Raw genomic sequence first — 14,598 nt, forward strand, 5'->3', positions numbered from 1 at the left:
CCTGTTGGTTTCAAGCGCCAGAACAGGCGTCGGCCATGGAGTTTTATCACACTTAAGTGTGATAGTACCCCACGCAGCAGAAATACGTCTCTGAGACGTCTCGAATATCGCATATTACGTCTCAGAGACATTCTGAGAGCTTCAGAGACATCTCTGAGATGTCACTATGTACAAAAAATGGTCTATGAGACGTCTCAGATAAGTCTCTGAGATGTCTCATAAGAGTTTGTACTCTGGTATGCTTAAAAATGTAGGCAAAAAATAATTAAATGCAAATTATACAGTTGTGACCTTTATATCTTGATTATTTTTAGCGACGAATTTTGTGATGGATGACCTTTTGAAAATAAGAAACCCATATTAAATGTCGTGATTTTAATAATCAAAACTGCGCAATTACACCGAAAAATAATATGGAAGGCATTGATGGCGTTTAAATAAGTTTTTTTTTAATTTCCTGAACGGCTCACGATTACATCTCTGTGACATTTGCGATATTCGAGACATTCGAGATCATAGTGAGACGTCTCTGAGAGGTTCGTTGCTATGTGCGGCTATGTGGGACGCAACGTATAAGAACTTATCCCAGTATTCTATCGATTACATATGGCTATGCGTACGTACATTCAATCGACGAAGGAAGTTATTCAAGTCTATAGATACATAAATGGTGCATACATTTAAATATACAGCACTAGCGATACCCACCCGCATTCTTCATTTCTTCGAAGGCCCGCTCGAGCAGCCGAGCAGATGACTAACGGATGGCGCGGCATAAGGCATGTGTATTGCATTCGCGGCCCTGTGTCATGCTGTTCCGTAGGTTCTTGTTCATGCTTGCTGACATATGTGGTAATTACCATATTATTCTGTCTTTTGACTCAGTCGGTAGGGTGCGATGGTAGGTGTTCTTATCTGTGATCATATGGAAGTAAATTGTCATTTTACATAGTCATCACTAGCTATATCCATAACTTAACTTCCATCAAAAAATACGCTTGATGCAGTCATTCCTCGCTTTATGTGCGATAATTTATTTATATGCTGTCGATCGCGGCGCAATACATGCGTAGGAATATTAGCAAGTACTCACTTAAGATGGTTTTGTCGTCCTATGTAAACGACGAGATTTCATTCTACCTCCGGTGAGGTTTCCTTTGGTTTTCAACATGTGGGACAACCTTGGAAAATTATTCAGCTAATTTCTTTTCCCTCTGAGAGTAATCCATAAACATTATGTCAACATGTCTCCAAAGTTAAAGAAAAATGTTTTTTCGTGGCATGCGTGTGAGAAGTGCGGAATTATTTTGGCCACGAAAGACCTTCAAGTGCATTCCAACTATTCTTGCGCTATAAATGGTGAAGCAAACCCTGTCCATGGATTTGTAAAAGAGTCGGTATTGGTGAACCGTGTTGAGGAATTGTGTTTGGAAGGTAATGGAACAGTCTTATTTTATGGCGAAATATAATGAAAATTTGTTGAGTTGACTTCATTGTTGTCTCTTCTTGTAGGTGGTGTCAAGTATTTGCCGCATTCTGATGCCGCGTATTACGTGTACTTGTCCGAGTCATCTATGCAGTTATGCGGCTTGGTGATAGGAGGATTTTGTTTTGTAAAGTATCCTGGAGGTAGTGCTGTGAGGTCTGTTTGGCCTATGTATGAGAAGTCTTTAACCTCACTAATGATGACTGCGGAAGGTGAGATTGTCGTCTATTTCTCAATATATTCTACCGGTCATGGTGCATTTTGCCGATCATTCCAGCCCGTTTCCCCTCCCAACTTGCAGTTCCCTCCTCAATTTAGAATAAGACTCACCCCCTTTCATTCTAGCTGAAGGTCCTGTTCTCTTCCTTCCCGTCCCTTGCTTACTCAACATTCTTCCCTCTTACACTTTTAGACATCTCCTCCCTGCTATAACCTCGGTCCATTTAAACTCACTACTTCCTCCTCAAATTGTCTCATCTAGAATCTGTCTCCTCACCCCACTGTCTCAAGGAAAAAGTTTTGCTTTGCAGCTGCTTAGGAACCCTTTTGATACTGCTTTGAAACATCAAAATTTGTCTTGGAACTGTTGTGTAACTCATTTCCACTTATTTGGACCAAAAATTGGGAATATGAAGAAGTTTGTAACTCATGTTTAATCCCCTTTCAAACTGCTTGTACCGTGAGTGTTTATGAGGAACTTCTTTCTACTCATTTGGTACTCCTTTAGAATGATTCGGTAGGATATCCAGATGTAATCATTTATATTGTAACTGCTGTGTACGGAGAAGATTTATGTCTAATGGCTTTCCACACCTTTTGAACAACTCCATGTAATTTGCATACGTCATCATTTGTCTTAGAACTACAATGGCATGTATGCCAAGGTACAAAGTTCAGTCTGATTCTTTCGCTTGAGAAAACAGAAAAGTTGTAATATATACTGGGGCAGTCTGGCAATACCGCCAGGTTGGTGATGGCCAAGGGCCCTGAGCTCAGGCGGCCCCACAGCGATTGTGAATAGGTGTAGTGAGAAGGACTCAGATTATTTAAGCCAAAGTTTTTTTTGCCATGGGTAAATAGCATGGGTCGTTGATTGCTTTAAAGTATTTTGTACAAGTATTTAAAGTATTCATATATATTTATTATATTTAAAGTATTTTGTAAAACAGATATGTTAGCTAGAAAATATACCTAAAGTTTCTCCATTCATCGTAAAAAAATGGCTTTAAAATGTAGCAAAATTTCTCTGAGTCAACCACTGTGCAAACACACCAGAGCTCTGCTGAGGCCTGTTGTGACATCATCTGTTCCTAAACTGCCGTCGAGGGTCTGGAAACAGGGGCGCAGCTAGGAATGAATGCTTGGGAGGGGGGTGGTTTAGGTGCAACTAATACTGGGGTGTGTGGGGGTATGGAATACCCACCAGGGTAAGCGGTAGGTGCGAGGCTAATAAATTGTAGAATTTTAAGATAAATGGTTCAAAATGGTGAGTTTTAAAGCTTTCTGAGGGATATTTTATCAATCCTTACGCTATTCTATTATTAATATCAATCCAATTAAGTGAAATGGATTAAACTTAAAAAAAATTCTGAGCTCTGGGGGGGTTCCATCCTCCAAAACCCCCCCCCCATTGCTGTGCCACTGTCTGGAAATATATTGAATGCATGATGTAAATGTTGTTTTGAGGAAGGAATTAGTTGCTAATTTTCACATGTTTATGTGCTGTTATTCTTGGGAAAGTTTTTTCGATTACTATTGTGCTACCATTATTATTTAGGATACTAAAAATGCGACATTGGAATGATGAAATCAAAGCTTTTTACCTTGTATATTTCAGTTATCAGAAAAATGGGTGATAACGCTGCCACTCATTCAGGTTGTGTGCCTGAGATTGATGGAAAAGTGCCACGATCCTCATGGCATTTTTTGTGACAAGTGATTACTATACTTCGGCAGATAGTCCTATAATCTCCACGTTCAACAGCTTTCTTCTTTTTTGGTAGCAGAATTAGATCAAGTTTCACGAAATCTTCCGGCCAACACCCCTCCTCATAGATCCTGCTAACTACCTCAAAAAACCTTTTCTTACTATCCTTCCCTAGATTCTTAGGCAGCTCACATGGGATATTGTCCACGCTCACTGCTGTCCTAGCCTTCCTATCATGAAGGGCTCTCTTGATGTCTGCATCTAAGATCCCAGCCATAGATTACCCTCCTCCACTTCACTTTCCTCCTCTAAACTCAACCTCTCTGGTCTGTTCCTCCCTTCATAGAGATCCTCCACGTATTCCTTCCATCTACTCCGTACCTCTTCTCCCTCGGTTAGCATCCTCCCATCTTTAGCATCCTCCCATCTTTAGCATCCTCCCATCTTTAGCATCCTCCCATCTTTAGCCTTAATTTTAGACATGGCTTGCCCTCTTTTGCCACCCAATAGCAACTTAGCTTTGGCATATAATGCACCTACCTCTCCTTTGAAACTTTATCATTTTATACCTCACTTTGAAACTTTATCTCACACTGTCTTTACCAACAAGCCTCCCATGCTCTCTTAGTTTCACACCATTATTGAGTATTAATTTGACTATACACTCTCTTGCCCTGTTCTGTGTCCATGTGCTTCGTCTCCCTCCTATCCTCCATTTCCTTTACCATTTCCTCTGTAACCCAAGGCTTCTTTATCCTTCTACTGTCAACATAGCCAATTGACGTCTCAGCCGCTTTGACTATTCCAGTTTTAATACTACCCCATCCTTCCTCAATAGTCGTTGTACTATCATTTGCAAAAGTCTTGCAACAAATCGAGCGGCGCCACTTTCGCTCCATTGTCGATTTCTGGCCACCATTAAGATTGAATGATCACTATCTAGGTATGAATCTTCATGGTCGCTCGGGAACGACTCACGAACGGGTCATCGTGACACGGGAGTGAGACGTAGGAAATAATTACGATGTTCAGTTGAGTAAACGAGCGTAGATGTTGTTAAGTCGTCGCGGCGTTTGAGATTATTTTTGTACCCGTAGTTGACTGAAGTAGATAATTGAAAATATTTACCCGTTAAAAGAGTGGTGAGATGACGCCTGGCTTCCAATGGTAAACCCCAAAAGGCCGGCTGGGGGCACGATTTCGCCATTAGGAACACGGAAATCAACTCGCTCGTAACCCTTTTTTTAGGGATTCAACGTCGTTCAGGAGACTTTATATTAAGTTGTTGAAATATTTGTTCGATATAGAAGAATTAATAAATGAAAAAAATTAACTGGCAATTTTCCGAAAAAAAACACGACTCTGTCGTCTCCACCATATTTAATTGATTGGCATTAAATAGTTCTTTACGTCAGCTAATAGGTCCTGCACCTCGTCTTGCCCTACATCTTTATCCCAACTTTACCAGCAAGGGATGAGGAAGTAGGTTACCTGGAGTAAAACTTGCAGGCCGTAAGTGATTCTCACGTACTTCCAAAATAGTGAAAATAGGGCCAATTTGTAGCCCTATCATATATACATGTTGATGCCACAATTTGCTTGAAGAAAATACGCACTAGAAAAATAGTTGATAAACACCTCAAGATAAGCCTTTCCTATATTTAAAAATAAGCGCCGTGGTGCGTGCACGATTAAGGATTACCATTGCATAGGTTATTCCTAGGATTGTACTTAGTAGATAAGCTAGTCTCACATTCTGTCTCTTTCCAACAAAATTACTGTATTAAAAAACACTGATTGTAGAATACTGAAGCCTAAGGTTTAAAAGTAAAATTCTTCACTTAATTTATATCTTTTTCTATCTCTAAGAAAAGTTTCCGTCACTGCTCATTTACGAAACGAAAAAGGGTAAATTGTTCTGAAAAACTTTACTGGAGAAATTAACTTGGTAGGAAATGGCGACAAGTTGATGACAAATAGGCAGCATACAACATAGGCGGGCAGCATAATCGCTGCAAAATATCATTCATAATTTTCTTTTTAATCAGATAAAATTGATCTATTTAAGAAATTACGTATATGGAACCTAGATTATTACGATAGTTCTCATTCCAAAGGTTAATAATGTTGAGCAGTTACGGACCTGTAAAGGAAACCATATAGCACTAGGAATTACATTCACCAGTGACTCTGATTGGAGTTCCTTCAAGAAAACGCAATTGATTCGTCCTACCGCGCTAACTACGCATGATTCCCGTCGCACGGTCATTTAAATTAGAATTTGTTGCAAAAAATGCTCAAATGCAACATCTGGTACCCTCTTAACATAAATTTCAAAAATAAAAAAACATTAAAATACGGCTGTGCGGAGGATAAAAATTTTCGGCCATGGGAAGGACTTGAACGCGAGCCCCTCTTCTCACCAGCCCGATTGTTTATCCACCGAGCTATGTCTACCTCAAGGTCATCGCGTCGTAATTTTGATTATTTGTTGGTATTGTAACACTGAGCTCCTTCATGTGCTTCTGCTACGGCTTCTCACTTGAACGAATTTGATCAAAATAATCACTTTCTCGGTATATTAGTCTTTTATTCGTTGATATGTTTATAACTTGAGCACGGAGGCTTTCGCATACTCGTTGACATGTTTCGGCTGGTTAGTATATACAATAGGAATACAATGATGTTGTCGCCTGCGACTTCGGTATGGTGTCGTCTTTTTAAGTTATTATTATTTGTTATTATGTTTCAAACTCGGTACTTGTATTTCTAATGAAGCAAGCGTATACATTCATTACAAACAGAAATTCTGTTAGGATTTGCTTACGTCCTTCTTACTCGACTTGAAAGGTTTTATGAAATGAGCTGCAGTTCCACTGATGCCTTAAACATAAAGCGTATGGCCAACAAACACATTTCCTAATACAATGTAACCTACTTAATGCAAGTAGATAATTCAATTAATAATGCTAAGTAAGAATCCTACATTATCCCGAATTCATCAGTGTTTATGTAAATGATTGCATCTAAATAAGATAACTTAATCATCAACGACATATACAGCTTAGAGTTATTATTCGCATTCACACTAATTCAGCTGTAGAACATATTATCAAACAATACCTGTTGAAATCCGACAATCATTAAAAATGGGACTTAAGGCTGGAATTAAGTTTTCCTCGTCATACTTTGAATAAGTGGAAAGGAATACATCTTTACCGATTGACGGACGTCGGAGAACTCTGTTATTACTTACGCAACGATTAATGCCGATCAGCTTAACTAATTCATACTTTACGTGTTTGCTCAGATATTTATATGATGAAACACTGGGAATTTCAAAGCTGCCTCGTATCATATACCGTATATATTGTATTAAAACATCAACCCGAGTCGATAGATGTAAACAAAAGTCTACCATGTTCACAGTGAACGACTCGTGATTTCCAGCTCTCTGAAAAGAGCTGAGATCACTCAAAAAGAGCCAAGCTACCAACTTTTTAAAATCTCTCCGAGGAATTACCTTCGATCTTTCCTACCGCATTAATTGCTACAATGTGTTTGGGGGAATATCATGAACATTAATTTCACTTAAATGGAAGCGGTCAAATCCCGAGACTGAAAAGGATGACAAAATACCTCAACCACCCAATGACCCGTTCTCCATGCATTGAACCATGAAGTCTAGTATTGGATTGTTGCATACACCCGAAAACCATACAATTTCCGGGCACAATCTTTGTGGAGCGAAAGTGGCGCCGCTCGATTTGTTGCAAGACTTTTGCAAATGATAGTACTTTTTATCTCCCGGGTGCAACAAGTTCCTGTTACTCTCCTTCTGAGCTTTTACTTTCCATTTCTTCGCCTTCCCAACTTCCATAAGTCTTTTGAATCTTACATTGCATTTCGTAAGTACTAGGTTGTGGTCTGAATCCGCATCCGCTACAGGGAAGCTGCACGAGTATTTTACACCATTCCTAAACCTCTGTCTTACCATGATGTAATCTTATCTGATATATCCCAGTATCCCCTGGGCTTTTCCATGTGTACCTTCGCCGTTTGTGATGATTGAACTAAGTGTTTGTAATGAATACCGTAAATGTCTGAATATCGTCCCTCCTTTTTTCCAAAAATGTCCGTGGTAGAAGTATAGGGGGGACTATATTCAAACGCATTTTTTAGATTATTTCCTCAAACTGAAGTCTCTAAATTAGGGAAGGGACTATATTCAGAGAAATACGGTAACTTGTTTCACCTACAAAATTCTGCTGCTTTATCACCCCTGTCATTCCGAATTCCTAATCCAAATTCTTCTACTTCGTTTCCATCCCTCCTTTCCCCGACTGAAGCGTTCCAGTCCTGCATCGCTACCAGATTTTTCCTACCTGGAGTTCCTCTAATTATTTCCTTGAGCTGTTCATACACCTCATCTACTTCTTCCTCCCTATGATTGCTAGTGGGCATGTAAACTTGAACCACCACTAGGTTGGTGTGTCATGCCTCAATTTCTACCACAGCAATTCTATCACTTACCTGATCTATACCTACCACTCGCTTGGCCATCTACCCATTTAATACTAAAGCTACCCCTCGCTGACCTTTCTCCCCACCACTATATATAACCATGTACCTGTCACTCCAGTAGTCCCCACTGTCCTTCCACCTAACTTTGGATGGACCTAAGATATCTCTCCTCCCCTTCTGCATTTCCCTTTTTATATTTTCTAGTTTACCTGCCCTCATTGTTGTCCTCACATTCAATGTCCCTACATACATCGATGCCTTCTTCTTTATCCTCTTGGTCTTCTTATCCTCCTCCTTGGATGGTGTTGCTGATGATGATGGTGATAATGATAAGTCTTTGCAAGGATTTCGCATGATATGGACCCCGAGGACCTTGCCGACCTCGCTGCCACCTACAACACCCGCCCTTAAGGGCTGGGTCCCGTGATTCCATCCGAGGCTAGTTTGATCAAACTCCATGTTTACAGGGAAGATATAGTCGGTAGGGTTTCCTACCTCCATTCGAACAATGTTTTTTACGTGACACCATCACGTGGACTACCTGTCCTCTGGCTCCTACCCTTCGACCTTTCTGGCATGGGTGGCCCTGCCGGGAATAATTACGAATTAATCCCACCAGTGCAGCTATAGGGGTCATAGGAGCGCACAAGCCTTTCCACCTCGACAAGGTTGTAGCCCAACGGAAAGGAGTCTGTATATAGGCACTTTTAATCTTTGCCAAGAGATTCAAAGGATCTGGTGAAGGAAATAGCACTTAATTGTGCTTGCATAGTACATAACCCGCATCTAAGTTACACCATTCGTTTAAACAAATTTAAGGGATTGTGCAGAAGTGCATCATAGTTTTGCTGATAAGATGTGAAACTTTAAATCATAAAGAATTTTGGAGAGTATGAAGAAAAGATAATAAAGATTCAATATGGTTGGTTGCTATTCAGAGGATTTCTGCTATCAGCACAGTAATTCTGCATTTACAATTTTTTTACAGTTGATTTCTCGTTGGTGCTGAGTCCTCTCTCGCTAACCTAAGGTTGATTGTTATTTTGCCATCTTGGTAATAATTTTGATTTTCCTGCATTGCAATAGTTGACGATGTTTTGATTGAACTACATTCCTATGCATAAATGAAACATCAAAATATGCATTGCCGGATTGTATGCAGTGACAGATAATGTTGCTCTGGCTTTCCACAAGTCGAAAGTCAATGTAAGGGCGCCGATCTAACTACAACAATGTTGTGCTTTCAACTTCCATACCTGACACAGGAAAAGATGGAGGAGGTTTCACTACAATGTAAGTTCCCGCGCTGAAGACATAGCCTATTAGAGGCGAAGGCAGCCAAAGAGGATGGGGGGGAACTGACTCCCTCTCCTGTCATCTTCCTCCCATTCCCCTCCCACTTGTTACTGGGCATAACAAAAGAAGAACATGAAATGGGAGCGTGCTGAGCGTACTCAAGGCTGTAAATCACATAAGTGCTTGGACTTAACCGGGTTTAGGTGTTGTAGATCTGACACACATCTAGTATTTTTAGTAGAGATGTGCGAATAGTATCCGCGAATACTCGAATATTAGAAAGTATTCGATATTCGAGGTTTCGAATAGTTATGCGAAAAGTACCGCCTCGAATACCTCGAATACTTTGAATTTCGCGTCATACACTGTCGCACGCACGTCGTTGGTAGTTGACTCGGAAAAATGTAGAGAACTGTAGTCATTTACTGCTCGCAGCGCCGTTTTACGCAAGTTGACGAATTACATCAAATTCGTGGATTTTAGCGGTGAAAAGAGTTCGACGAGGGGAAACGAAAATGGTCGGGTGAAAAAAATCCAAAAATCCCCGATTCCCCCCACCAGGAGAACCGCAGTGCCGTGGGATAGCAACCTTAGGGCATTTCCCACGATCCACTATCCCCCTCCATTCAGCACTTGCCTCGACCACTCTGACGATTTCCTCTTCTCCGACATCAAACAAAAGGTCCCAGCTCGCGCAGGGATCGCATTACGAAGACCCCTGCTTCGAAAAAAATATCGAGTTACGGGAACAATAAAAACGTGTTTCACGCCCTCCCCCCTTTTCTCACCCACTGACCTTTTTCTGGCTACCTGCTTCGAAGTTCCCCATTTCTGGAGGTCAACAGCTGTGTGAGTACCGTGGGATACTTACATTAGCGCATTTCCCAAGATCCGGTATCCCTCTCCATTCAGCACTAGCCCCCCCTCTGAGGCTTTCCTCTTCTTCGAAATAAAAAAAAAGGTCACAGCTCGCGCAGGGATCATATTACGAAGACCTTAGCTTCGAAAAAATACCAAGTTGCACGAGAACAATAGAAACGTCTTTCGGGCCCTCCCTTTTTTCCCCCACTGACCTTCTTTTTCCTACCAGCTTCGAAGTTCCCCATTTCTGTGGAGGTCAACCGCTGCATGAGTCATCGATTAGCACAAAAGGTGTCTAAGAATGACTTTCGTCAATTGATGTTACACCTTTATTGAATTGAAATATTAGTAATGTGCGCGTATTTTAAAAAAGAATGAGACCAAACACGACGTATTTCTGAGTTTATTTAAGCATTTTACGCAAAGAAATAAATGCCAAAATACGATGGAGACTTAGCATTCTGGCGAAACTCGATATGAGCAGCAGAGCTTCTCGGAAGTTGATGCAGTATTTTTTTCCGAAAACATATATCAAGTCACAATTTATTAGTGGTGCTATAAATCTTTATTGTTACAGTCCCAGACAAAGGGATATTTTCTCAGAATATTTGGTTTCTCCCTGATAGCAATTCCAATTCATCTTCTTATCTCGTGAGAACTCCCAAAGATGGACTGAAAATAATTGAAGAAAATCCGGTGGAAAAGAGCTTGTATTTTGCAAAATGCCTCAGATTGTCAGCTAGCACTTGGCAGCAGGAGTGGGGGTAAAGCGATGTTAGTTGAATTAATTATATGCCCAATTGTTTCCATAAAATTAAAATATTCATTAATCAGCTAAATTCCTGTTCGAATCATTTAAAGGAAATCAAAATTACTCCCCAAAATCTTGTGTTGCCTGCTGCATAGGCAACCGAGTCAAACATACCAGCATTCATCATTTAGTATTCGAAATTCGAGGTATTCGAATATTCGAGCAATGATTTAATATTCGAATTCGATATTCGAATTCGAGAAATCTGCTATTCGACCCATCTCTAATTTTTAGTATAATAAACAGATCATACAAAACATAACAGGGCCATTTCATCTCGAATCAGGCAGATAGTGCAAAATCATGTCAGGTGTCCATCACCGATTTCTCTAAAACCTATATATGTGAAAGTATTATCCTAATGATGAATTATGATCACTTTATCCCAGCTCTGAACTGAACCGTTATAAAGTTATTCTCCTTTGAACATTGCTGAGTCAGGCCTCCAAGTAAAAAATGAAAAATCACATAAATGCTAATAACTAAGGAACCATGGCCCATAAAGCAATGGTTATTGTTTTATTTTGAAGAAAATGCATTTATGCACATTCTGACATAACTTTCAAGTAATTTGAGATAATAACATACAAAATAGGACTTATTTAAGCAATAAAAATTGGTCATTATTTAGCAATTTATGTATTATGAAGAAAAGTCACCTTTTATTGGCTTTAAAATTTCTGAGTGGGTAGTTTAAATGTTCTCCTATCATTAAAAAAATAAAAAAAGGTAGTATTTTTATATTTTTTGTTTTAAGGCATTTCAAAGTTGGGCATGTTTTCGGCTAAATGCACTCCTCTTGTATACCAAGATTGCATACCTTTGAGGGGATAAATAAAGATTCGCTCTACTTAGCATGCATAATGGATTATTAGTACGTACGTACCGTAAGCAGACGCCTTACTAATAAGCTTTTTTTGTCTAATTTAGCAAGTTCATCGCGTGGTAAATGTGAAAGTTTGACATTAGGCAAGAATTTACTTACAATATCCACAAAGGACCCACTGTTTTGAATGTCACCAATATTGACTTTTCACCAGTTCTTGCAAAATGTTTGACTAGTCCCCCAAGTGCATCACAGGGCCCCTTTCCATGCCCAGTTGCGCTAAACAACCACCTACGGCTCTGATATATAGGTATATCTCTTATTAATGAATTAATGAGACTTTAATATCCCTCTACCATTAATGATAATATACCAAACGTTATGTGATTATGTTCTTCAATTCAAACAACACAATATTATGCACCGGAAGATCATTGATTGTACTTCCTAACACTGCAGATTTCGGATCATGATATAGGAACATACCTATTAATATACATATTAATGTATGGTACTACCAAATTGCAATTTTGATCTTGACTTGACCTGATGGGCTATGTAAATAAATAAAGTAAAATTTTTGCCTTGAAATAATTTAAACCCTCTTATCAATCCTCACTGCTGCGAATGCAAGTGCTGCTGCTTTCATGCCCCAAGTTACCTGACAGTTAATGCATTCCATAAAATTCTCCACCAAACGGTCCTTTTTATATTAGTCCTTTTACAATAGTAGTCTTCTACATGGTTAGCACCGCACCAAGTTTCATCTCAATAATACACCATTCAGATGCTTGCAATATTTTATTGGCCCGTAGGCGATGAGGATTGATGCAGGGTTTAAATAATATAGGGTCTTATAAAAAAAGGCAAAGGAAGGTGAAAGCATGTGAGCACCGTAGTTGGGAGTAAAAGAAAGAAAGGGTGGACACATGCTGTGTGTAAAGGGAAGCGAGGAGAGTTGTTAACGTATGTCAGAAGTGTTGTGTTGGCAGTTGTTTTTCTTTATATGCTAGCAGTGCCAGGAATTTATTTCTGATTCTTGTTTGTTTCTTCTAACGCTTTTTTTTCTCGCACTAAAATGGTGGTTGTGAGTTGACGTTGTAGCAAGGTGAAGTCCCAAATATATTTTGTTGATCACGCAATCTGTCACCCTTTTTATTCCACTGCTCACCTGAACCTAACAGAGTGGCTTTTCAAAGATGGGTTAATGAGTCAGAATCATATGTCAAAGTCGTGTGTTGGGGGTCAAAGGCAAGCAGGGGTTGAAAACCTGTACAACCTTTCTGAAGTACATATATTTAAGGCAGTTGTGACCTCCTATTGTCTCCTACTTGAATTGTCTCCTTGAGGCCGTGCTAAACTTGTTTTTCCTAGCGCACTCACCGCGGGAAGATTTGAAAGCGGGGCAGGGTAGGAGGGGGTGCATGAATGGGTTTCACAGTAGTGAACCACTGAAACTGTGCACATGGGTTCCAAAGAAAGATAGCAATAGCATTTTCAGGCTGCTCAAAGGATTAAAAAGGTAGATTTACGATCGTTATTTACATGCATTCTTGTTGAGATTAACCCATTTATGCCTTGGTTTGAGAAATGCAAATTTTACCCTGATTTTTACATATTGTAGATAAATATACGTATGAAAACAATATCCAAAAGAAAAAACAATGTATCTCTTGCCAATTAGTAATTACGAGGTGTTCCAAAAATGGAACACTAGGCAAATCCACTACTATGAAGTACTAATTGATAACATGCAAAAAATTTGAATAAGACTTTTATTAAGTCACTATTTAGAATGATATCCAGATGAACACTTAACATGCAAGGATACATTGCAATTTTAACATTGAAAAGTGGTATTTTTGCAACATTGGGCACAGTGAGTTTGCTTTCCCTGCTTCCCTGGTGAAAATGAACTGTTCACGAACCGTCCAAGAAGCATTAAACGAAGTGTTCGGAACCTGTTCATGAACTGTTCGGGAACCGTTCACGGACTGTTTTTTGGCCCATTGAACCGTGACGAACTGTTCCAATAAGCTGTTCAGCAAGCGTTTCCCAGCTGTTCATGAGGTGTTCAGCTGTTCATGGAGTGTTCTGTAACCGTGCAGGAAGCGTTGCGCGAAGTGTTCAGAACCTGTTCACTAAGTGTTCATGAACTATTATTGAACCGTTCACGGACTGTATTTTGGCCCATTGAACCGTGACGTAACGTTCCAATAAGCTGTTCATCAGGCAATTCCCAGCTGTTCATGAGGTGTTTTCAGATGTTCGTGAAGCATTCTTTTAACTGTATAGGAAGCGTTTACCATAATACCAATGATGATTAACATCTCGAAGTGTAGGTCTGACAATAATAATTGTGTAAATAACAATGGGGGACTTGCATGAATTTTTTTTATTTCACAGGCGGATAGAAAATTATTTTCTGAATACAACAAAGAAAACCGCATGTATATCTGAGTTTTCCTTCGCGAGATATTCAATGATAAATATATTGAATTTTAAAGCGCGGGAAAAACTCCCTCACCCCCCAAACCACTGCCGACGAAGCCTCGATGACGTCAAAGGTGCCTAAACATCACGCGAAGCTATTGTTGTGATTGTTTGTAATAGTTGCCAGAAGTTGTGAGAGCTTCGTTTGTTAGACGTGTTGATTATTTTCTATTTAAAGATAAATATCCGACGATAGAGGCTTGGAAGCCCTCATATTTTGCATTATTTATAATATTAATATCTGAGTAAGGGCATAAAATATAAAACTGGAGCAGTAATACCTAAGTAACATCGATGTAGGAGTCTGAGCCACGGCCGTTGGAAGGGGGATACGTTAATTGTAAGTTGATGTTATCGACGGCATATCATTCATT

At 39.6% G+C, this 14,598-nt stretch overlaps 1 protein-coding gene across 1 annotated transcript in view; it reads left to right on the forward strand.

Moving 5' to 3' along the window:
- Positions 1–573: 573 nt before the first annotated feature.
- LOC124157017 (ATPase family protein 2 homolog) overlaps positions 574–14,598 on the forward strand; it is a 119,528-nt gene continuing 105,503 nt past the window's right edge. Inside the window, exons 1-2 of the mRNA XM_046531481.1 lie at positions 574–1,434; positions 1,513–1,698. Of these exons, the coding sequence (XP_046387437.1) occupies positions 1,245–1,434; positions 1,513–1,698 (376 nt within the window). The 5' untranslated portion in view covers positions 574–1,244. The remainder of the gene's footprint in view (positions 1,435–1,512; positions 1,699–14,598) is intronic.

This window comes from Ischnura elegans, chromosome 4, assembly GCF_921293095.1.
Source record: "Ischnura elegans chromosome 4, ioIscEleg1.1, whole genome shotgun sequence".
NCBI classification, from domain to species: domain Eukaryota; kingdom Metazoa; phylum Arthropoda; class Insecta; order Odonata; family Coenagrionidae; genus Ischnura; species Ischnura elegans.